Below are 23,785 nucleotides of genomic sequence, written 5' to 3'. Positions count from 1 at the left end.
ATTAGCAGTTAGTCTCTGTAATGGGGCAATTAAAGATGCCTTAAGTGCAAGGAGAAAGCGTTTTCAGCAGTCGCTCAGCCAGGCCGGCTGCTGACATTGTTCACAGGGACAGGAGGAGCCTTTTCAGCAGGGGCGGTGCCTTGCAGCTCAGCACTCATTCTGCAAGCGAGCTGTATGTTCACCTGGCTGGCCCTCGCAGCACAGTTTCAGTGGCAAAATACCATAAGGAGAATGCCATTAGTGCAGGGCCTCTGCCACCTTGGCCCCTCTCCTTTGGGCTGCTCCCTGGGAAGACGATGAGCCTGCCGCGTGCTCTGCCCAGCTCCCCCTGTCACTGTGGGGCTGCTGGCTCTGATGGGAGCCATCTCTGGACGAGCCAGGTAGGTGCTGTGCCCACCTCCAAGGACAGGCATCCTTGCTTTCTCTTCCAGATGCTCCTCCGCACGAACGCGAAGAGCTTTTCATCCAGAAGCTGCGGCAGTGCTGCGTGCTTTTCGACTTCATCTCCGACCCCCTCAGCGACTTGAAGTTCAAGGAGGTGAAGCGAGCGGGACTCAACGAGATGGTAGAATACATCACGCACAACCGTGACGTCGTCACCGAGGCCATCTATCCTGAGGCTGTTATCATGGTAGGGCGTGAGGCCAGCCTGTGCTCGTGTGTTAGAGGAAGGGACTGCTCGGAAATGTGCTTTTGGGAGGGAGACGGAGAGGGAGAAACATGGGTTTGCCAGAGAGCAGCATGACCCCAGTCTTACCCCTTCCTTTATTGAGCTGGAAGCTTTTGTCCCTGGCCCAGGCTGCACTCGTGGAGTTCACGTGCGATCTGTAACCCCGCAGCCTCTAGAAGGGGAGCTGTCTGTGGGCACAGCTATGGCAAATCACAGCGCTGAGGGGTTTGCTGCTGGGAGGACCGCCGTGAAGCACAGGGCTGGCATTCATACCCCTTTTTGCTCCCCTCAGTTTTCAGTGAACCTTTTCCGGACGCTCCCACCGTCATCCAATCCCACAGGCGCGGAGTTTGACCCTGAGGAAGATGAGCCTACGTTAGAGGCTGCCTGGCCGCACCTCCAGGTGAGGAGGAGCAGGAGAGAGGCCTGATCAATTCATCTCTGGGGACTCAGGAGTCTGTGTCACCTTGCTGCCTGCCCCAGCAAGTGAGGCTTGCTGTGTGCTGGGAGAGGGAAGGGCAAGGCCTGCCACGCGTGGGTCAGAGGCAGTGCAGGGCTGTCCTGGAAGGAGACTGCTGGATCTGTGCAGCATTTACCTGCAGATGCCCATCGTCCCGTGTGGCACTGAGGTGGGCTGGAAGTGAACACTTTGCTGGGAGTAGAGGGGGTCGTGCCGTTATTGCCTACGGAAGAAGCAAATCCCCGCAGTGTTAATTTCCCTCACAAAGGCTCAAGAGCCCTCATCCTCTGGGCTTCAGCAGAATTAGAGGTAGCACCCTTGTCTCTTCTTGCCGTGCTCCCTAGGAGGCATGTGGAGGAAGAAGAGTGCCTGTTGCCAAAATAAAACCTGTGCCGGCACCTGCTAACACGTCACCTGTGTGCTGGATGTGATCCGGTTGCATTAACTGGGAGCAGATGTGACCAGAAAAGGACAGGGAACTGGAGGGGACGAAGAGGGAAGGGGACCAAGGATCTTTTCAGTAAGCTGCGTGTCCTGAGAAGTAGCCTTTAAGACAACATCCATGAAAAGAGATTTGAAGGCAAGAGTAGCCATGGTGTAACAGAGCTGAGAACTGGAAGTCAGGGAGTGAGCTCATGAGGATCTCCCCAGGCGCCTGCATGGAGACAGGCTGTCAAGGTGACAAAGGCAGAACAAGAGGCAGTCACGGCAGGATGAAGCAAAAAATAGCCGGGAAATAAGGAGCAGTTCCGCAGCAGTGGTTAACGGCTTCTCACTGCTGCGGGTGGTGTAGGCTTGGGGGTGGTGGTGGGAATGGCATTGCTTGGCACCCTGTAGTAGGATGCAGCTTCCTGGTTTGGCAAAGGGGTTCCTCAGAAGCATTTTCAGCAGGGTCAGCCCTCAGATAGTCTTGCCCATCTAGGACAGAACTAGAAGTTATTGTTTCAGTGCTGGCAGCCTTCTCAAAGCAAGCCGGCCTTTTTCCCCCAAGGGGGACACAACGTGGATCTCGCATGGTTTAGCAGGGTCAAGGACAACCTGGAGCCCATCCCCATGAGTCAGAGGACACGATGTGTTGTCCTGGGGTCATTTCATGTCTTCGCTTTTCTGTTCTTCCTTGGTGTGTCTCGAAAGCTTCCAAGGAAATCTAAGACGTCGCCATCTCTTCTGCGGGTTTCTGTTCTCTGTACAGGCAGGGGCTGGAGGGAGGAAAAGGGTTTCCCAAGCATGGTGTCTTCATCTGAGCAGGTGGCTGTTGTCTTTGGCGGGAGCTAAGGTGATGAGATCTCGTGCAGACTTGGACAGTTAACGTGCCACTCTCCATCATACTGAGGGCAGCTGTGGGGAAACGTGTTCCTGTGTCTTCTGTGCCCCCGTTCAGGCCTCTCAGCTTTCCCCCAAATCCTTAAGGAGAAAGAAAAGATTTAAAACATGAAGTAAACGCTGGTGAGGGGGGATTTCTAAGCGATCTCTCTTTCTCCTTCCCCAGCTGGTGTACGAGTTCTTCCTGAGGTTCCTGGAGTCACCCGACTTCCAGCCGAACATAGCGAAGAAATACATCGACCAGAAATTTGTACTGTCTGTAAGTAATCGTAGCCCCTGCCTCTGTGCAGCACCTCTGGGAAGGACGTGCAGCAGGCTTTGGCCCAGGGGTTACACAAATAGTCTGTGTCAGGAGGTGCCAGATGATGGGGGGTTTCTTTCTTTCAATGTCTTATATTGAAAGAGCAGCCCGAATTCTCTGAGCAGGGCAAGAAGGTGTGTGGGCTGTGGTCCCTGGAGCTCATCATTGTACAGGAGGAGCGGGGCAGTGGGGGCTTTGAAGGGAAGCCCAGGAACTCACAGCTTTGGAGAGTGTTTTGGCCACTGCCATGCTTGAGGAGATGAAAGGTGCTGCTGGTGCCAGCTGGTGGATAGGAGGCTGCGTGTTTCAGGGGAGCAGCTGCTGTGACAAGGGTGCTGAAGGCTCGTCTGGAAGAGCCACTTGAGCTGAGCAGGAGTGCTGCCCAGCATTGCCTGTAGCGCTGTCCCACCAGGCAGTGTGCAGACAGTGACTGACTTGGTGTCCCCGCAGCTGCTGGATCTCTTTGACAGCGAAGACCCCAGAGAACGAGACTTCCTAAAGACGATTCTGCACAGGATCTATGGCAAGTTCCTGGGTCTGCGAGCGTACGTGAGGCGGCAGATCAACAATATATTTTACAGGTGAGATGTTTCTCAGCGCCGCTGGCTTGCTGGATGGGTGGTACAATCCAGTGAGATAAATCCTGGGTACTGGAACAGGAATCCATCTGTGATCCAGACTTTCATTAGCCAGGTGGCTCAGTTATGTCCCGCTGCTGAGGTGTGGATAGCATTCACCTCTGCCCAAGAGCCGTGACAGTTCGGTAGTTGTACCTTCAGCATACGTAGCAAATGCTGGGACTGGTGAGTGTTAGCTTCTTTGAGGTTGTGCTGATCTGGGATCTGCGAATAGAATACTTGCCTCAAACTCTTACACCTTGCCCTGCTGTCTTGGAGTTCTGCTTTTTGCTAGGAAAATCCTTATCTCTGTTGTTTGTCCTTCCTTTTGCTAATCAGACTGAGTCCAGCACTTGGCAACAACCTGTCATTTGTCTCTTCTCTTTAGGTTCATCTATGAAACAGAGCACCACAATGGGATTGCAGAGCTGCTGGAGATCCTGGGAAGGTAAGGGCATTTTTGGAAGTCCCAGAGGGCCCGTGGTGGGTGAGCTATCCTAGCCCACTGTGCTGCGTGAGCTGGTAGTGCCTTTTTTCAGTTGTTCTTGCAGGAGCCACCTCTTTCAGAGGGTCTCAGTCTGGTGAAGCATACAGTGAAAGCCCTCTCCAGCCTTCTGATAAATGTGGCAGTAGCCTTCTCCTCCCCACATGAGTCTGCTCTTCTGTTGTGTTTGAGACCAGTTTCTAGCTGAGGAAACGTGCTCTTACCGAGCGGGGTGTGCAGGGTTGGGCCCCAGCCGCCTCGCTTCTGCTGGTTGGTGCTTTCTCAAGTTCCTAATGAGAGAGCTAGGGCATCTCAGGGATTCCTTTGAAGTGGGAGATAATGTATTTCCGCTGGGGGAAGACATTAAATAGAATATTTGTTTCTTCTCAGCATAATCAATGGGTTTGCTTTGCCGCTGAAGGAAGAGCACAAGATGTTCCTCATCAGGGTCTTGTTACCGCTGCACAAGGTGAAGTCTCTCAGTGTCTACCACCCACAGGTGAGAAGTGCTTCACGTTCCCAGGGCAGATTCTTGCAAAAGCGTTCATTCGGGCTTTCTTGTAGATGCTCAGCAGGCTGTGTTGCTATATTACACAAACTTCTTGGTGTATCAGATGTATAAGATGTTCGGGGCTCTGCACTAACCTTTAATCGTGGTGGTTTGTCCCAGCCTTGTAATGTCTGGGCCCGCGTGTGTATACGTGTGCTTTTTGCCCCTGGCTGGTAGGAGGATATCCTGTCATTACCTGCTGAGCGAATGCTCTGTCCTGCTCTGCCTTTCTGTGCTGCAAGTTTATGAAATATTGGTGCCCTGCTGAAACCAGGGAGGTAAAATTTCTGAGCTCCAGTCATCTGTGGTGTGTCATCTCTTAGTCATGGCTGAGATATGCGGAGAAATCAGTGTGCTGGGCTGCTAGGCTGGTACAGAGATTAATTTCTTGTCATTTATAAGTAATAAGGGAAGAGAAAAGCGGAGAAGATTGGGACTCAGGCTAGAAAGTGAAAAATGGATACTGAACAGTGCTGTCTATTTTCACAGCCTCATTTTTATGCGGGTAGGGCTTGCTGATAGTTGAGTTTGCTCCCTCCCCTGCGTGCGGCTGTGCTTGCGTTTGAATGTATTAGCTGCAGATGGCTCTAGGTGCCTCACGTTGTATCCTCTGCGCTGCACAAATGTCCTGAGCTCAGATCCTGTCTCTGTGAGCCCCCGATTGCCATCAGAAGAACTGGATTCCTTTGGAGCTGCAGCTGTCTGCTTTGTCACACGCGCTGTGGGGGGCCTAACGTGACTTCCAGCTGTGGGTGGCGGTGGCAGCATTTTAATCTCCAGCACATTTGGGGCTGCTCTAATCTCGCTGTGTTCTCTCCTGCAGTTGGCGTACTGTGTTGTACAGTTCTTGGAGAAAGACAGCAGCTTGACAGAGCCGGTGAGTAACCTTGCTTAACCTCTGCGTGTCAGTCAAGTCCCAGAAAGTTTCACAGCTTCCTTACAATTCAGCAAGAAGGAAAAAGGGCTGGAGAGGCTGAGAGGCATCGAGATTGTTTACTGTACTTGCCTGGCACCCTGTGGGCAGAAGGGGCAGTGCTGCTCATGTGCAAGCCTTTTGCATTCTGCCCTGAAAGCTTCAGGAAGGTGGTTTGGAGTTTGCTTTTGTGCTTCAGGTCTTGATGCAGCAGAAAGAAAATTATGGAGTGTCTTTTCAGAACAGGGCTTTCAGCTTGTGACGGATTCTGCAGAGACAAAGCATGTTTCTGTCTTATATCTAATGGAACCAGCATGAGATCACGGGGCCTTGGAATAGCACAAATTCACTCCCGACTGCCAGAGCTGGCCAAGGAACCATGAGGATGAGGTTAGGAACCTGGGACCCATAGATCTACGTAGGCAAGCCCCTGTTTCTTGATGAAAATATTCCTCCTGCTCTAGCATCCGTAGGCTAACTCCACAGTGCTAAGTCTCAGTGTAGAGACATATGCCTCCAGGATGGAGTGCTGTTGAAACATCCAGTTCTAAAATGTGTGAGCAGTGGAGCCCTCCAATATTCCAGTAACTGGCTACGCGGGCCTGCAGTGGTAGCCAGGCTATATGCTGGCTTGGCAGAGGGTGCAAGCAGGAGACAAATGTTTTTCCACCTCCTGGAGGCCAGGAAACGTCTTCTGCAGAGCTGAGCTTCACAACCTCAAAACAGCAGATGGCCAAAGAACGTGTACTTGTGTCACTGGAGCAGGGAGCACCAGAACGTGTGAGCATTTTAATGAGTAGCACTAGTTGAGGTCGTTCTGTTCTTTGGCTGAAATGTGTGCGTTTGTGGTGAGCCTGATGGTACTGGGTGGAAACTGGTCAGCTGTTGTCAGCTTTCTGGCTCTGCAGCTCTGACACCAGCAGTGCTGAAGCAGACCTCCTCGCATTTCTCTTCAGTGTAGGACCTCCATTTCCTGTGTTCCCAAAAGCCTCCTCTGCAACAAATTGTGTAAGGTGGCTTCCTGATCATGCTGAGCACTTCCTGTGGCTGAAATCCAGCCCAGCAGCCTCCTGCCAAAGCTCTCGCTGTAGAGCGAGGGATAAAAGAGAAATAGAAAATCTGTCAATATTTCCAATCCATTCTGCAGCTTATATAGATAGTAGAGCTCCATAGCTCGTTGCTGCTTCTGGAGTTGGTGGTCCCTGGATAAGACACCCAGGTCTGCTTGGGTGTTTGTAGAAAGCAGTGGAACGACCCAATTTCACTACCTTCAGCGGTCCATTGCGTTGGATCCTGACCAGCCAGACCAAGGCCATATTATCACAGCCCTGTCGATGAAGCATCCTCCTTGCGAAGGTTTCGAACAGACTACTGGTATTACAGGGGCTATTGAAGCCTTGGAAAATTACAGGGGTTGTGCACCAGCAGGGCTCAGACTGCACCAGGAGCTGTTGCCACCAGTGCTGGAAGGAGGCCAGATCTTCCTAGGCCCACACTGGCTTGGAGTGTGCCTCCCAGAAGCTTGCTCAGCAAGGCTTGGCATGGCAGCTCCTGCATTACAGCAGCCTGACCGCCTGCCAGGTGAGCAAGACGTCAGATGTGCTCGGGAGGAGCGAAGGCAGACCCGACACACCTCGTACCACCTTAGCTGTAGGAGAAATTGTCTGAGTCACTGGAGCTAACTCCAGCCTGACTGGCAGACCTGAGTAATGAAGAACAGCGAGGATATCCAGCTGCTGGCTTCCTGAGCCTTGGCTTGGTGGAAACATAATGCTCAAATGTTGCTCTTGCTTTGCCCGCTGAAATTCCTCTCAGATGCTCAGAATCGGATCTAAGGACATGGTTTAAAAGAGTAGCTGTTAGCAGCAGTTGTCTGAATCCAGTGGCTGTAGAGTTAGAGCACAGAGTCAGCGTTTCTGTAAATGCCACACCAATGTTTCCCCCAGAGCGAAGGTCTGCAGGATCTTGGACCCTGTCTTTGACAGTGCCTAGAAGCAGATGGGTAGGGAGGGAAGCAGAAATAATAAATAAATCAGGTGGAATGTAGCTCTTCTCTTAGTATTTCCTTCCACAGTCCTGTAAGCAATAGTTTCTTCCCCCAGAAGTTAGATCTGCATTGTCAAATTTAATCATCATCATTAGGTTTAGCCTCCACGAACTTACCTGTTCCCTTCTGGAGCATGTTTGCTCCAGAAAGTTTGCTCCACAAAGCCTTCCACGAACGAGCTCTGTAATCCAGTTACCTGTGTGTGTGCTGGTACTTCCTGTTGCCTGGGCTGAACCTGACCATTGCATTATTTATTGGGTGCTTCCGAGTATTCCCGATCTGCAATGCATTGGATAATGATTCCTTAATCACCCTCTGTGCAGCATTTCTGACTCTACTCGTTGATCCTCCCGTGTTGCTCTGCCCCCTCTGGCAGCCCCAGCCCGCTCTGTCTCAAGCCTTTGTTGTTAAACTGTGCTTGGGGAAGGAGTTCTGAGCTCTGTGCTGGTAGCACGTAACTTTCTCACCCTGGGCACTGCTGCTGTCTTGCGTGCAACTTGGCAGAGTTTGTACTTTGCCTTCTTCCCTGGTAACCCACCCTGACTCTCTGACAAAGTCTTGTTACTTCTGTTACTTTTTCTCTTCTGCAGTTGTGGCCAGACCTTTAAAATCTCATTTTGCTGCTGATGTTAACTTCTAACGCTGTGTCCGTGCCCTCCCCGCTCAGGTGATCGTGGGCTTGCTGAAGTTCTGGCCGAAAACGCACAGTCCCAAGGAGGTGATGTTCTTAAACGAGCTGGAAGAGATCCTGGACGTGATCGAGCCGTCCGAGTTTGTGAAAGTCATGGAGCCCTTGTTCAGGCAGCTGGCCAAGTGCGTCTCCAGCCCACACTTCCAGGTGGGTCCCAGCTCGGGGAACGGGTAGGGCGCTGCCTTGTAACCCACTTGGCACGCGTGGGTAACGCCGCAGCTCTTGAGCTCTGTGGATTAGTGGTGACGGAGGTGTCACCAGGGTGAGTACTGGGGTGCCACATGCTGGGAGGGGTGAGAATCCTCGCCCCAGCCTCAGAGCCAGCTCGTCCAAAGCGAAAACTAAGCTGCTTAGTGGTCCCCCTCCTGCTGCACCGTGTATTATGGGGAGAGCCGCCCAGTGTCACCCTGTCACAGCAGGACCAAGCTGAGCGCAGCACTGGGGTGAGGCCAACCAAAGAGAGGCTGTGGAATGAAAGTGGCTTCGGAGAAGGTACTTTGTGTAATTCTGGTGTAGCTGATGGCGTACTGGAAGTGCCAGAGTCTGCTTCTTCCTTGGTGCCGCTGAAGGAAGCTACCCGCAGTACCAGGCTAAAGCAGTCTCTGTGGATGATAGTCTTAGGGCTGAAAATCTGCGGGGTGGTAGGAGCTGCAGGTAGCTCCTTGCAGCTGTTCTTCACCAAGTGTTTTCGTTTGCCACAGTGTGCAGGAGGCAGATGCACGGCTTGCTGATGAAACACGCGACTCACCCGGCTCTGGGTGGGGTGTTGAGTGGTGGCAGAGCCCTCTGAGTGGGTGCAACTGCTTGGTGAGGCAGGCTGGCTTCAGTCCCCCTCTTATACAGTGAGAAACAAAGGCAGGTGTTCAGTACAAAAATGAGCTCAGCCTAGGTTGTGTGTGTGTAGAAGACCACTGCTCCCTGAAAGGGATTGACTCTGGGCAGGGCTCGGGGAGCTTGGCGGAAGCCAGCTGGCTGTGGGTTACACGGGTGGTGGATGGGAACCAAAGGACCAGCAGGAGCTTTGTGCGTGGAAGTTGCAGCGGTAGGGAATGAGGGAGCTTGAAAGGAAAAGGGCAAAGGCTGGGGGAGAGGCATCCTGTACTGCAGAGCAGGCCTCTTCCGCTGTCAGCTCTTTGCAAAGTAAGTCTGAAAAACCTGGACAAGGTGCAAACACCTCACAGTCCAGGGGAATAAACCTCAGAGGCGTTCCATACAGTAAGACGGAGCAGTTTTGGTGTCTGTAGCTTGCCTGAGAGCACAAATAGGAATTGACTTCATGGTAGGTCTGCATACCGTGGTGGGAGAGAGTTTTCTCCAAGTGGATTGTGTGTTAGTCTAGCAGACAAAGGCCTAATGAGATCTAATAGGTAGAAACCAAAGCTAGGCAAGTGACGTGAGACGAGTTTCACTTTCTTTACTCAGGTGAAATGACAGGTTAAGGGGATGTAGTGAGTTCTCTGTCAGCTGAAATACCAAACAGACCGGATGCCTCTCTTCCTAGCTGTTTGTCACCCTCAAGCGAGCACTAAATGCAGAAATTTATCCCCAGCGTGGGGACTGCATTGCTGAGATTTGTGGTTAAATATGAAGAACTCTGATTGAATCCATCGCAATATGGAAGCGTGCTAGACTTGTTTGAATTGACAGAGCAAGGTGGCTGCCCCAAGATTTTCCATACTTTCACCCTTTTAGATCTGGGGATGAATGGTGGGCCTGGTGCCTGAAGCATGCTTGAAAGCCCAGAGAGACTGTGCTGTGGAGAAGGCCAGGGAGGAGTGGTAGAAATGGAGCCTTGCGGAGTGCGGTCTGAGGAAGTGAAAGAGGCTTGGAGTGAATCTGTGCTAGGACCTGGAGAGGATGACATTGCTGTGCTCAAGTGTTGTGTAAAGGGTGACGGAGCCATCAGGATGATGTTAGACTAGCTTAGTCATGAGGTTTTTCCCCAGGAAGTGAGAAGTGTCTGGCAAAAGCTAAGGGTAATAGCTTTAGGCAGAGGGAATAAATGGCCATGTAGAAGGTGGCCGAGGTCAGCCCTGCTGCCTGTGCTGCGGGGAAGCGTTTGCTCCTCAGCTGAGCGGTGGCAAGCTCTGCTCTCAGCAGCGCACAGCTTCCACGTGCACCACAGGTGTGGCTGGAAGGAGCCTCTCCAAGGATGGGTTTCTCTCCCACTGCAGGTGGCAGAGCGAGCACTGTACTATTGGAACAACGAATATATCATGAGCCTGATCAGCGATAACGCAGCCAAAATTCTCCCGATCATGTTTCCAGCGCTCTACAAGAACTCCAAGAGTCACTGGAACAAGTAGGTCTTTCCGCATGCCCTGGCACTTGCTGTGCATGCAGGATTGCTTGACCTACTGGCGATCTTGGGGCATGCTGCTACAGTGCAACGACGCATGGCACTCGGTGACACCAGTTGCTGAGCCAGAGGGGGTGTTCCTGGTTTCAGCACGGGAACCTGTCGCAGCACACCACAGTGTCCCGTGGGGTCAGGCATCTTGCAGTGATCGGCCTTGCGGCTGTCGGGCCTGCCCAGGGATGGATACCTGCGTGTCACTAATGCTGCGGGTCTCTTGGAGGTGTGCTGGAGGTTTTCCAACCCATTTCTGGCTGCTTGCTAACTGGTGAGCCCCCGTGTGTATGCTCTCTGTGACCAGAGACGCTGGGTCCTGCAGTGCCTGACTGCGTTTGAGTACAGGAGGAGTGGAGAAAGCAGAACCAAGCAGGCACATGCCCCCTGTCAGATCGCCTCCCACGTCTGCTTTCTCGGTGCTGGTCTGTGTTGTGGTTCTCCCATCAACTTCCTGCTGGCCTTTCTTCCAACTGCTTCCTCAGCTGATTCCTTTTCCATTTAACCCAAGTTGCAGAGCTCACTTCCTTTTAATGAATTAGCTGGAAATACTCAGTCCGCAGCTGAGATCCTAAAATCTTCCAGCAAAAAAAGACAGTGAGATTTAAAAAAAAAAAAAAAAGTCTTCTATTCCAGGGGGCAGAAAAAGCAAAATAATTAATTCTGGGGAGGCTGAGTGAGACCAGGAGTTAAGCATACACTGTGGTAGCAAATTCAGGGTTGTGATGCAGAACTTGTTTGCAAACAGCTCCCTGCTGGTCTGCTTTGACTGCTTCCTTCTCGTCATTACAGCAGGAAGCACAAACCTGAGCCACCAGTCACGGGTGCCCTAAAGACTCGGGTGAATGCGTTAGCTCTCCAAACGGAGCTGCCTTGCTCTCTGTTGCATCCGATGCCGTTCAGCGTACCTGTGCAGACACAAACGTGCACAGACAGAGGCGTGCACATGTGCACCAGAAGGCAGGCACGTGCGTGTGCAGACAGGCGCTCGCACAGGTACCTGTGCACATTTGCAGGTGTGCGTGCAGACGTGCACACAGACACACTCGCACCCAGTGTTGTTGCCCCTCCTGATCAGAGTTCAGAACAGGACTTCATGTTCTGCTCTGAAGCCCTCTGCCAGTTGTTTCCTTCTTTCACCAGCCAGCATTCAGGATTCTGCTGTTTCTGCCTTTCCTTCTTGGCTCCTTCCCAGTGCTATGGCAGAGGAGGTCCTGAAGTTGTTTTCCTTGTACTTCTCCTTTTCTCTCTGTTTTAGCACCAGTCACATTGTCTCAGCACAGGCCGAGTACCTCAGATTCTCCTCCTCCTTCCCATAGCTCCTCTACTCCCAGCGCTTTGTCAGACAGCCTGCATAATAAGCCCAGGAGGGCTGTGGCTCTCCTCCTTATCATACCTGTAGAGCTGGAGAGGCACAGGGCTCAGATCTACCGAGTCTCTCATCGTTTCCCCTGTATCAGGTGTTTCAGAAATGGCTTCAATGCTTGTTTTTATTCCCTACGAGAGTCCTGGTCCCAGAGAGCTCAGGCACAGTGTAACTTGTACATAGGTTGCTGACATGAAGGCAGCTTTTCTTCTGGGGTACTTGTGCTTGTTTCCATCTCTCGAGGGATGCTGAACGGCTGTCTTTTGGGCAGCTCGGTGACAAAAACCCAGGAGTAAACACTGGGCGGCCCAAAAATGTCACATTGTGTATCATGAGGTGACTTGTGGGAGGCACTAGAGCTAGGTTAGGTAAAGCCCTCTTCAGAACAGTCCCGAGCAGGTCCTTAGTGTCCTTTTTCTCCAGTTTCTGATGTTAGAAATTAAGGAATTAATGGTTGTTTTGGCACTCACGAGGAGCGCAGTCAGAGCAGGGCTATCCCAGCGGTCTTTTCTGTCTTTCTCCTCCATTTCTTTCTCCACGGGATGGTCTCAGGTGCTGTGTTTGTGGAGAGGGTCTTCCCACACGAGGAGCCAGGGCTGTGTGCAAATCTTTTGTAACATTTCCGTAGCGTACAAGGAGTTGCTGCAACTGTTGGCTGGTGTCTGTGCTGCTGGGGCTAACGCAGGGCTGAGGACCTGGCGGGTACCACCATGACTTGTTCTCCTTTCCCGATTTCCTTGCAGGACAATCCATGGGCTGATCTACAATGCACTGAAGCTGTTCATGGAGATGAATCAGAAGCTTTTTGATGACTGCACGCAGCAATACAAAGCAGAGAAGCAGAAGTGAGTAAGAGGTTCTTGCCCAGTGACTTGAGCTGGTCCTGGAGTCGCTTTGGGTGTAGTACCAGGTGACAGATGCCATTTCTCAGGGGGGGAAACGCAAAGGTGGTACAAATCATTTGGTCAAAAAGCAGAGGACTCCTCAGCAGTAACCGTGTGTGGAGATGAGAAGAGTTAAATGTGTGATGAGATTAAAAAATTCTTTTCAGTTCTGCTGAAGCAGGTAGCTTGGAAAAGAGTGACAGAGTTTGCTGGCTCATGAGGAAATAAATTGCAATGTAGAGGCTACTCAGCTTTTCAGAGAATTTGGGAAATATTTAGCAGTTTTTATGTGTGTTAGTGAATGCCGGTGGAATCCTGCTGCTTTAGGAAATCTTTTCTAAAGAACTTTGCTGCGGTGCAGAAGATGTTTTATGCCAACTGCAGGACACTTTCAATTTTTCAGCGATAAAGATGGAATAAAACGTGGAACTTCAAGGAATAAATGGTGGGGATAAAATCTTAGCTCAGCAAGCGTCATGCAGTAGCTGAGTCGTGATGCAGTAAAGAGAGGGAAAGACAAACAAACAAACAAAAAAACACTCTTCCTGCTTTCTTGTGTTGGTTTTGATGCTTTTAGGACTTACCTTGATGAGCTGAATCAGTTCAGGAAGCTAGAAGGAAACTTTTTCTTTCCTGGGTCAGTTTTCTGCTGCTATTTTATTTCAGTGAAATAAAATAGTGCTTTTCATTCCTGGTAAGCCAGGGCTGCCAAAGGGGAAGCAGTGAGGAGCTCTTAGACATGTGCAGCTGTTTAGTGTGGGGGCAATTAATGGCAAAGTTGAGATGTGAATTAAAGTTTGGGGGTGGGCAACCTGCATATGGAGAAATTAAGGTTTTGTTGCATCTAAATTGTCAGCAGACAAGATGCTTTGTTTTCCAACTGTAGGGCATTTGTGAAGCCCATATCAAGGTCCAAGCATACGTTTTAAGTCACAGTCACAGTGCTATTTACTACGAGGTCTGCTTGGTGTTTCCATCAGGAGCTTTTTCTACCCGTTCAAACTTGCATCAGTGCCCCACATTCAAGTGTGGCTGACAGGATTGTTCTAGAGAAGGCCAACAAACTACCTCAGAACTGTCCAAGAAATGGACAAATAGAGCTGTACTGGTTTCTGACCTTGTTATTTTTTTTTTTCCTCTGGTGCCCCTCTAACTACCAGTGCTTAGAAAATCTTTTGTTTTGTACATTTTACTGTCCTACATGACCAAATTTGGTAAAATGTTGATCGAAAGCTTGGGCAGAGGGGAAAGTAAAAAGCTTTTTAGCAGCTGAATCTGAGACAGGTTTACTGGCAGCAAGCATGGTACAATTCCTCAGCTAAGTGTGATTTCCCTACCACGGGGACCCAGCTAAAGAGTCCTTTGTGTGCAAAAAGCAAGAAGGCTCAGCTGCGCTATTACCAGCACGTTATTACCAGCTCGTTTTGGTTTGAGCAGTGTGGAAAGGTCTCCTTCTGAAGGGATGCTAGAAGTAGGAGGGAGGAAAAGTTTTGGAAGGTCTGTGGGGACAGATCTCAGTGAGGAGTTGGGTGAGGAGCCTGGGAGTGGACAGGACATAGGGCAATGATGGGGGATAAAGAGCATGCACTTGAGAAGGTGGATTTTTAAAAAATGGGCTTACTCGAGCAATATTCCTAAGTTACTTGCTTAAGTCTATTGTAAAAATAGACTGTCATCTGTTTCCTTCAAATCTTTAAGACTTGCAAGAAACAAGCAAATCCATGAGCACTTAACACCTGGGCTACGTGTTCTGGACTGTAATGGAATAAATCATTGCTGGAATGAAGGGGGCTAGAACCAGCTTGGTTCTCTGGCAGGAGAAAATGTTACTTAGCGGTGTGTCCCCCTGTGGAAGGAGAGGGTTTTGTAGCTGAAGAGTCAGCCCTGGAGTTTGGAGTGTCACTCCTGCACTCCCTACCTGCCCTTCTGTCGGCAGGGGGCTGCAGCCCGTTCAGTGAACAGCGGGTCCCACCGTCACCCTCCTGGTGGAGGAGACACAGCTTCCACAGCTCCCTTCTGCTGTCTCACTGGCAGAGGTCACTGCAGGCCACGGCCTGCTGACGCGCAATCACGTGGTGTTGCAGCTAATTGCTGTTTGCTTTCCAAACGCAGAAACCTCAGTGAAGCAGTACTTTTTTTCCCTAATCAAAAAACCTTTTGAGGTCGTGACGTTTGTTGTTTCAGGGGTAAAGCAGCGTTCCTCAGGCTGCCTGTGGGAAGCTGGCTGGAACGCTGTAACACGGGATGGATGGTTAACTGCATCACACCTGTGTGTTTTTCACAGGACCTCTGCCTTATTCAGTGAGGCCGGCGAGGCTGAAAAGCTGAGGTTTCTTTTGTGTAGACAGAAAGAAGGAGGAGACATAGGAAATGTTTCCCAAGGAGCCCCCTAGGGACCCTGTGCTGTGAACTAGAAGATAGCACGTGACAAAGGCTGCACACGTGAACAAAACCAGTGGATGTGAACTGGTGAAAAGGAAAGATCTTGCAGGCACACAATTAGGCTGCAGCCAGCTGATAAGAGGTCTGTTCAGAAAAGGCTTAGTCATGTTCTTAATTAGTTGCTGCGCTTATGAGCGACGTGCCAACGCAGGCCTGTCACCGCTGCACCCCTTGCTGTGCTGCTGCAGCCACTGGGGCAAGGCAGGGCAGGGAGAGACGGCCCATTTCCCCGGGGCATATGGAGAGGCTGCTCAGTGCAGGTGATCTGACTGTGCCTGCTGTGCCTTAATAATCTCCCCGGACACTTGGAGGCTGTTGGAATTATCAGAACCCTTTGGAAAACAGCGGGGAGGTTTGAGCAGATAGATAGTGTCTTGTCCTGAATGCGCTGACCACCTGGGTGGGGACTGCTGGGCCTTAACTCATCTGTGAGGGGGAACTATCTCTGCCCATCTGTCAGGGATGCAAGGGCTTTGGATGCTGACTTTCAGAAAATGTGCTGTCGGCATGCCCAGGGGCCTCCCTGGTGCCTCATGTCTCTCTGTTAGCAGCTACGTTACCTCCTGCGTTGGCCACAGCAGCAAGAAAGAGAAGGCATCTCCCAGTGCACCTCTTCTTTTCCAAATGAGGCACACGTCACTTAAAAAGCAAGGCTGGGGGTCCTTCTCCCATAAATGCAGCGCTGGCCTGTGAGGCATTGCTGCTTTGAGAGGTGGGATTCTCCAGAGACTTGTGTCAGTGAGTGACACTGAGGCACACTGCTATGAAAAGTGTCCCAGTGCAGGAGATAAAGCCAGTCTGAGTGATGAAACAGGGAGCCGCTTCCCCTGCAGAGGGGTGTTGGGCAGCCATAATACAGTTAAGCTACTCAAAGTGGCATCAAAATAAAGATGAAACTGTTGCATTCTTTGGAAATAATTGTTTTGCTGAAAAGGGATCACTGGTGTAAAGCTTTTAGACTTTTTTTATTTATTTTTAGCTTTTTAGTGCAAAAGTTTTTAGACTTTTGCACTTAGTCTGGGTATTCTCTTTGTAAGCTGGACTCTTACGGGGTAGCTGAGCACCTTACAGATTAACAGTGGCTCACTGCTGGATCTCAGAGGATGAGGAATGGAGCTCTTCTGCAATGCTGTTCAGCCCTGCTTTGGTGATCTGAAAGGAAAGATCCTGTGCTGGAGAGGCATGGAGCTGGGTGACTGGGCACTTATGCCCTTAGTGTCCTGTGTAGTGGACCAGTACTGTGATGTAGTCCAGCCAGGTAAAAGCAGTTTCACTATAGCCTTACAGCACAGCAGGAGACACGGTCTGGGCAAGGTGGACGTTGCCTTGAGGAGCAATGACCCCTGTAGAATCAGGGAACCATAGGATCACAAAGTGTCTGCAGTTGGAGGGGACCTCTGGAGGCCATCTGGTCCAACCCCTTGCTTGAGCAGGGACACCCAGAGCTACTTGCCCAAAATCATACCCAGATGGCTCCTGAGTATCTGCAGTGAGGAAGACTCCACAACCTCTTTGGGGAACCTGTGCCAGTGCTGGGTCACCCTCACAATGAAGAAGCATTTCCTGATGTTCACGTTGCACCTCCCATGTTCCAGTTTGTGCCCCCTGCCTCTTGTCCTGGCACTGGGCACTGCTGCAAAGAGCCTGGCTCTGCCCTCTCTGCACCTTCCCATCAGGTATTTGATCACCACCCGCTGGGCCCAGCCATTTGGACTTTTTTTTTTTTTTCCCCACCTCCCTGTCTGTCCATCCAGCCCATACATCAACAGCTCATCTCCGAGGATCTTATGGGGGAGTGTCAAAGGCTTTGCTGCAGCCCAGGTAGACAATCCACTCGTCTACCAGGCCAGTCACTTCATCACAGAGGCTTGCCAAGCTGGCCAAGCACGTCGTCCCCTCAGTGAGTTCATGCTGACTGCTCTTGATGATTTTCTTCTCTGTGTCCTTCACGTGCTTGGAAATGGTTTCCAGAGCGAGCTGCTCCACCACCTTCCCGGGGCGATGAGGTGAGGCTGACTTGTCTTCAAGCAGTTCATCAAGCTGCCACGATTGATCAAGGATTATCAAAGGTGGCCTCACATCTGCCAGCTCCCTCAGTGCATCCCATCAGGGCCCGTGGGCTGATGTATGCCCAGTTTGCTCGGTGCTTCCTGACCTGACCCTCTTCCACCAAGGACACATCTTCCTCGCTGAAGCCTTCCTCCTGGCCTCCGGGACTTGGGGTTCCTGAGGGCCACTCTTGCTGTGATTCTGTGATCCTTCTGCTCTCTACATTTCTTTCTTTGTGTTTGTATCTGACCAGGAGCTCCTTGTTCGTTCTTGCAGGCCTCATGGCATTTCTGCCTGGCTTCCTCTTTGTTGGGATGGGCTGCCTCTGCATGTGGAGGCAATCCTTGAATATTAACCAGCCTTCTTGGGCTGCTCTTCCTTCCAGGGAATCTCATGGGCCTCTTCCAAGCAGACCTTTGAAGAGGCCAGTCTGCTCTCCTGAAGTCCAGGGCTGGGAGCTTGCTTTTCACCATCTCACGGTCACTGCAGCCAAGGCTGCCTTTGACCTTCACATTCCCAACAAGCCCTTCTTTGCTGGTGAGCACAAGGTCCAGCAGGGAACCCCTCCTGGTGGGCTCCTCTGCCACTTGGAGGAGCAAATTACTGTCAGTGTCACTCCAGGAACCTCCTGGATTGCTGTGCTGTCCCTCCAGCAAACATCCAGGTGGTTGAAGTTCCCCACGAGGACCAGGACCAGGCAAACATGAGACTGCTCTTAGCTGTCTGTAGAGGGCCTCATCCACTTACTCTTGCCGGTGAGGCAGCCTGTAGCAGACCGTCACTGCAATGTCACCTTTATGTGTATTCCCCTTAATGCAAACCCACGATCTCTCACTTGGCTTTTCATCTCTCGCCACACAGAGCTCTGTGCACTTCTGCTCTCTCACACAAAGGGCAAATCCCACTCCTCGTCTTCCCAGCCTGTCCTTCCTGACCAGTCTCTGTCCTTCCACTGCAACGCTGCAGTCATGGGAGCCATCCCCTTACATCTCCATGGTCCCCAGATGATAATAGTGTGAGTGCCTAGCAGTCAGACACCTTGGTCTACGTTTCCAGGGGCAAGATCAGAGAAATACGAATATTTCTGTTTACCGCACGTTAAAAAGGGTGCTGGAGAAACTGGGGAGGAGACAGCAGAAGAGAACTTGGGAGAGATGAGTGTTAACTCCTGGCCACAGCTCCCTGCAGAGACCTCCAGAGCTCTGTCAGAAAACAAGGTGTGAGTTTCGTTTTTGGTGTTTGACCCCCATGTTCTCTGATGGGAGTACCTGCTGCATGAATGTTTGGCAGCTTTATTCTCATTTTTACCCTCCTTTCTTGGATATATTTCATGAGTTTGAGGCAATTACAGAATATAAGAACTTCCTTGGCATGGACAGGCAGGGTGCTAGACAGACCAGTAGCTGAGATGAAAGCCGGAGAAGTTAAAGTCAGAAGTATAGCAGAGATTTGAGTGCAGATGTTTAACACGTAGAAGAGAATAACAGGGAGCAGTGGATGCTCACCTCTGTTTCTGGGGGAAAGTTCACTGCCCTGGGATTTAGAGGCGGCCAAGTTGAACGCTCGCTTGAGGTCTGTGCCAAAATCTGTGCCAAGCTGAAGAGCCGTGCCCTGGCCTGTGGGCAGTCGTCTCTGGCGTGGCACATTAAGGCCAGAGAGAAAAGGGCAATGTGGGCAGCTGAGCCCCTGATCTGTTGGAGATGACAATTTTCCCCTGTGCATCTGGGGCAGATGCAATCTCTCACCTGTGCTCTTCTGCTCTCCCTGTTTTTTTCTTCCCATTGGTGAAAGCTGGGCTGTCCCCAGGAGTTCACACCTCTGCTCTCTCTCTCTGCAGGGGAAGGTTCAGGATGAAGGAACGAGAAGAAATGTGGCAGAAAATAGAGGAGCTGGCCCGGCTGAACCCCCAGGTGGGTAGCAGCAGGACCTTAGGACAAACGAGACAAGAATATGCTGGTGGGGTCGCGGCCTGCTCATGAGAGCAGCTCTAGCACCTGATCTTAGACCCGTGCACAGAGCTGCAGCAGGGCTGCTGGGGGAAGAGCCCCGCGCCGTTAGGATGCTGGGGGGAGCAGGTTTGGTGCTGGCTGGTGCCCTCACTCCCCAGCTGTCTGTCTCGTCTGCAGTATCCGATGTATTACGCGCCTCCTCCATTGCCTCCGGTCTGCTGTATGGAGACGGAGACCCCAACTGCGGAGGACATACAGCTGCTGAAGAAAACGGTGGAGACGGAGGCTGTGCAGGTGTGTAGGTGACGGGGGGCCTTCCCCACTCCCTCCCGGAGTGCTCAGGACATCACCGCAGTCAGTCCAGGGCCCAGCAGCCAGAACTGGCTCCTTTAAGAGTTTGGAGGGTAAATTCCCCCTGCTCTAATCTGTGCCCGTTAGAGATCAGCCTGTAGTGTGGAGCTTACCTAACCTCCTCGCTTTGGAAGAAATGGAAGCGGGGCTTCTCTGTGCCCTTTTGGGCTGTGCCTGGCTCTCAGCCTGCTCTGCAGCACACCACGGTGTCTCCGAGAGCAGTCAGAGGAGGGGGAGGCTCGGGGTGTACGGGGACAAAGGGGTTTGTTGCAGCTGTCTGACTCCTTTGGTTTGTCTGTAGATGCTGAAAGACATTAAGAAGGAGAAGGTTTTGCTGCGCCGGAAATCTGAGCTTCCTCAGGACGTCTACACTATAAAAGCCCTGGAGGCCCACAAGAGAGCAGAAGAGTTTCTCACCTCAAGCCAGGAGGCTCTCTGACGGGCTCAGGAGCTGGCCCGGGAAGCTCTGCCCCCATCCCTTTCCCCCAGGGGTCACCGAAATGCACTTGGTTCTCATGTATAAATAAGGAATGAACATGGTGAGCTGTGCCTGTCCTCCACTCCATCCACATCCCTCCAGGCTCGAGCTGGTTTTACGTTGTAACTTGTACCTCGCCACTGCCACCTCCTCCTGCTTCTGCGCCTCTGCTGTGCGTGCGTGAAGGGAGCCTGCCTGTCCCAGCAGCCCAGGCAGGCCTCGCTTCGCTTCCACGCTGCCCCGTTCTTATTCCACCCCTTAGCCAGAGGCTGAAGGGAGCTGTACTGGGCTCTGCAGTCAGCAGGGAGAGCCCAAGCTGAGCTCGGGGGGAGCGTCGGGCAGAGTCTGTGGGGGCTCTGCTCCCTCCCCGCCCTGCCTCGGGGCGCAGCTCTGTTTTCGGAGGGCCTCGTGCAGCAGGAGGCGTTTGCTTCCACCTTTCTGTTGCTTCCAGCCCCCTGTTCTGTTCCCTTGTCGGTGGAGTGGGGGTTCAGTGCTTCGCCACCCCAGGAGAGCTGGGTGCCAGCACTACGTACTATTGCTTCCCTCCCTTTAGAGCATCCTTAGAAGCTCTCTTGTGGGAAAGTGAATTCCTTCAGCTCTTTGTATTGGTCCTTGCTAAGTCGTCTCCATCCCAGCGTCTTGGGTAATCGTGGGCCCAGAATTAACTTCTGGCTTCGTAGCAGGCATCAGCCACTGCCTTCTGCTTCCTTCCCCTACCTGCTCAATTAAAATACTCCCGCAGCTCTCCCTTTGTTGCTCTGTCCCACCCTTAGCTCTGCAGTGGCTGGGGTTCCTAGGAGGCTTGTGCTGCTAAAGTCATTCCTGCCGATTAGTGGACGCGCTGGATCCACGTGACGGGGCCAAGGCCGAGTTGTGAGCGTTCAGTTGTCTCCTCCTCGCGATCGGCGGCTCGCCGCTGCTGCCGAACTGCTTCTGTAGGTGCTCTGAGCAAAGTTAGCCTCGCCCTGGTGCTTCGGCACCTGCCGTGGCCTGAGGCCCTTGTTAGTTCCGTGCTGATTTAGTGTTTAGGGCGCACTCGATAGCCCAGGGGCCCTCGGGTGCTGCTGTGATCCGGCTCTCGGAGCTTCTTCCCCTGCCTTTTGCGCTGCAGATTCAGTCCCAGGCCGAGGCGCCCCCTCAGAGAGGCTGGTTGTGATGGATAAGGGAGCTCTGCTTCTTGCTGCTTCGCTTCTTGGGGTCGGTGCCGGCGTCACGCAGCTCTGCAGCATCGCGGGGCATTGCAGGAGGTCCTGGTGCATCTGCTCCTCATCCCCACCAGCACATGGCCTCCCAGCTCAGAGGTTCACCCCCTCTAATCCCACTGCTGGTGCTCAGCACCTTTCCTTCCCTCCAGCCCGTGCTAAGCTGTTTTTCCCCCCGTGTCACCCCCGTGCCCTGTTGAGCTCTCTTTTCGGCGTGCCGCCACCTTGTAGGAGCAGCTGGCGAGCGTGAGCGTGCCGGAGATCACCCCCAAACGCGGGACCCCGCCTCCCCTCTGCTTCGTGCCATGGGCCAGTGCATCAGGAGACTTCCAACACACCTCAGGGAGGTTATTGCTTATTTGCAACATTAGCCCGAGCTCATGGTCAGCTGCCAATCGATTACCTCACGCGCGCCTGGCGCAGCATGCAGACGTGCGCTGGGCAATGCCGGCTGAAGGCTTGCAAGAGCGGTGGGTGCATGGACGAGGACTGCCAAGCGCCCCAACCCGCAGCAGGGTTCAGGCAGAGGAGGATGTTTCTCCCCCTCGCAGCCTGGGCTTTCCACCTCGTCCGCTTAGCGTCGCGTTAGAAGCTGCCACCTCATTTCTAGAGCGCTCCAGCATGCGCGTGCCCTCACCAGCACCCGCTCAGTGCTGGGAAGTGGCCGCATTTCCCTGCTCCGGGCCGTGCTGCCTGCAGAAAGCTGAGATTTGTGGTACGTGGAGCCCGTTCTGCCCTGCGCACGGCCCCTCTCCTCCTGCAGCCCGCGGCCGGAGGAGCGCTGCCGAGAGCGGGCCGCGTGCAGGGCAGGACCGCGCCGCACCACGGCTGCGTGCTGCACGGCTTGGGCGTCCTCGTGGCTTCGTGCGTCTTGTTTTGGGTCAGGGACCTCAACGCTTCCTCCCTTACCCTCGCCATTAGCTGGCTGCCCACCCATTCCGCTGTCCTGGACGTTGAAGAAGGGGACCACGTGAGGCAGGGGGGAGCGCGCTGCTGCTCCCCGCCACGCGTACCGCTCGCACGCAGCCCCGCGGCTGCCCCGCTACAGCTGCCCCTCGCTCCACACTCGGTTTCTAGCGTTAGCGCCCATTTCTGCCCCCGCCTTCGCCCCACATCAGCCAAATGGACAGAACTGGAGCTGCCTCTTCCACTTCGCACGGCTCCCTCCGCCCGAGGGAACGAGCAAAAACTTAACTACTGCATTCACCCCCTGGACACGAGTATTAAGCTGCTTACAGTTCATATGTACATATGGTGTACTTTATTTTCAGTAGAGCATTACATAGTATGAAAGTGTTGGATTTTGTACAGATGTCCCTGTATGTACAGTACTAAATAAAACTGATCTCTTGGAAAGACACACTGGGCTCGACCTCTCATACGCCGACGTGCAGCCGCCTGCCCTCGGAGGAGGCACCCCGGCGGGGAGAGGGGCTTCCCCAGCGTGGGGATGAGGTGTTTGTCCCAAACCACGCTGGGTGAAGCCCCTCAAAATCCCTCCCTCTGCGTATACACGGGGTGAGGAATGCGGGCTGCCTCCTCCGGGGCAGAGCAAGCCAACACAAGGACATCACAGCGACATGGGGCAGCCAGAACCGGGGACGAGGTGAGGAAGGGAAACTGGACAACATCAACGGGAGAAACTGGAACAGAGACAGCGGCGAGCCCCGGCCCCAAATGGGGTGAGCGGGGGGCGGGCGGGGGTGTGGGCATCACTTCCACTCGGGCCTGGGGCCGCTCAGGCTCTGCCTGGCCTGCAGCGTGCGCCGCACCACGTCCTTCCACTGCTCCTCCGAGATCTCGCTGGCCCAGGGCGGGATGCCCAGGGTGGGCAGCTTCACGCCGGCCATCGTCCGCTTCACCAGCTCCACGTGCTCTGCGGACGGTGACACGGGGACGGCGGTGACGTGGGGACAGTGACATGGGGGTGGAGGTGACACGGGGATGGCGGTGACATGGGGGTGATGGTGGTGACATGGGGATGGTGACATGGGGACGGTGGTGACATGGGGATGGCGGTGACGTGGAGATGGTGACACGGGGATGGCGGTGGCAGGGGGTGGTGGCGCGGGGCAGGTGGCCTTACCTGGGTCCATGGGGATGGAGCTGCGGCTGCTCTGAGCCGCGGCGCCTTCCTCCTCCTCCTCCTCCTCGCTGTCCGCGGGCGGCTCGGGCAGGTGCAGCCCCAGCATCTGCGGCACAAACGGAGCCGGGGGGGGGGGCTCGGCCCCGATCCGCCCCCCGCGCCCCCCCAGCCCCCCGGCCCGGCTCCCCCCGCTACCTGCAGCCGCTCCTGCAGCCCGGGGCCCGCCGCCTCGCCGGGGCCCTGCTCCGGCTCCTGGCTCAGCGGCTGGTACAGGTACCCGCCGCCTTCCTCCCCGCCCTCCTCCTCCTCCTCCTCTTCCTCCTCCTCCTCCTCTTCCTCCTCGTCGCCGCTCCACCCCGCAGCCCCCTCGGGGGCCTCCGGCGGCCCCGGCTCTCCGGGACAGACCCGTTCCGGCCCCATGCTCGCCGCCACCGCCATGCACCGGGCGCGGCCCCGCCGCCCCCTCTTCCTCCTCCTCCTCCTCCTCCTCCTCCTCCTCCCCCTCCCCTCCCGGCCGCGGGGCACGCTGGGAGTTGTAGTCCCGCGGGGCGCTCCGCGTGCCCGCCGGCCGC

General features: G+C 53.6%; 2 protein-coding genes across 3 annotated transcripts in view; one reads left to right on the top strand and one right to left on the bottom strand.

Annotated features, from left to right (window-relative positions):
• The window catches only part of PPP2R5D (protein phosphatase 2 regulatory subunit B'delta), a 29,019-nt gene extending 6,532 nt beyond the window's left edge, over positions 1–22,487 (top strand). For both annotated transcript variants that reach the window (XM_084514758.1, XM_084514759.1), the window contains 13 exons: positions 432–631; positions 963–1,073; positions 2,620–2,712; positions 3,205–3,335; positions 3,760–3,819; positions 4,246–4,354; positions 5,229–5,282; positions 8,033–8,203; positions 10,231–10,358; positions 12,516–12,617; positions 18,985–19,057; positions 19,274–19,390; positions 19,749–22,487. In XM_084514758.1, the coding sequence (XP_084370884.1) occupies positions 432–631; positions 963–1,073; positions 2,620–2,712; positions 3,205–3,335; positions 3,760–3,819; positions 4,246–4,354; positions 5,229–5,282; positions 8,033–8,203; positions 10,231–10,358; positions 12,516–12,617; positions 18,985–19,057; positions 19,274–19,390; positions 19,749–19,886 (1,487 nt within the window). In that variant the 3' untranslated portion in view covers positions 19,887–22,487. The remainder of the gene's footprint in view (positions 1–431; positions 632–962; positions 1,074–2,619; positions 2,713–3,204; positions 3,336–3,759; positions 3,820–4,245; positions 4,355–5,228; positions 5,283–8,032; positions 8,204–10,230; positions 10,359–12,515; positions 12,618–18,984; positions 19,058–19,273; positions 19,391–19,748) is intronic.
• Positions 22,366–23,666, bottom strand: MEA1 (male-enhanced antigen 1). Its single transcript, XM_084514772.1, has 3 exons — positions 23,409–23,666; positions 23,214–23,319; positions 22,366–23,003 (listed from the first exon to the last, which is right to left on the bottom strand). The coding sequence occupies exons 1-3, from the start codon at positions 23,649–23,651 to the stop codon at positions 22,840–22,842; spliced, it is 513 nt and encodes a 170-aa protein (XP_084370898.1). The 5' UTR covers positions 23,652–23,666; the 3' UTR covers positions 22,366–22,839.
• Between the last annotated feature and the right edge of the window lie 119 nt (positions 23,667–23,785).

The sequence above is a fragment of the Aythya ferina genome (assembly GCF_964211825.1).
Source record: "Aythya ferina genome assembly, chromosome: 3".
NCBI lineage: Eukaryota > Metazoa > Chordata > Aves > Anseriformes > Anatidae > Aythya > Aythya ferina.
This window is presented reverse-complemented; position numbering and strand designations above follow the sequence as displayed.

Bases quoted from the DNA above. Each gene is read 5' to 3' on its own strand.
- MEA1 (XM_084514772.1), bottom strand. From the start codon at position 23,651: ATGGCGGTGGCGGCGAGCATGGGGCCGGAACGGGTCTGTCCCGGAGAG. The intron at 23,320-23,408 runs GTAGCGGGGGGA...TTTGTGCCGCAG, and splicing joins GGCTGCAGGAGCGGCTGCAG to ATGCTGGGGCTGCACCTGCC. The intron at 23,004-23,213 runs GTAAGGCCACCT...CACCGTCCGCAG, and splicing joins CTCCATCCCCATGGACCCAG to AGCACGTGGAGCTGGTGAAG.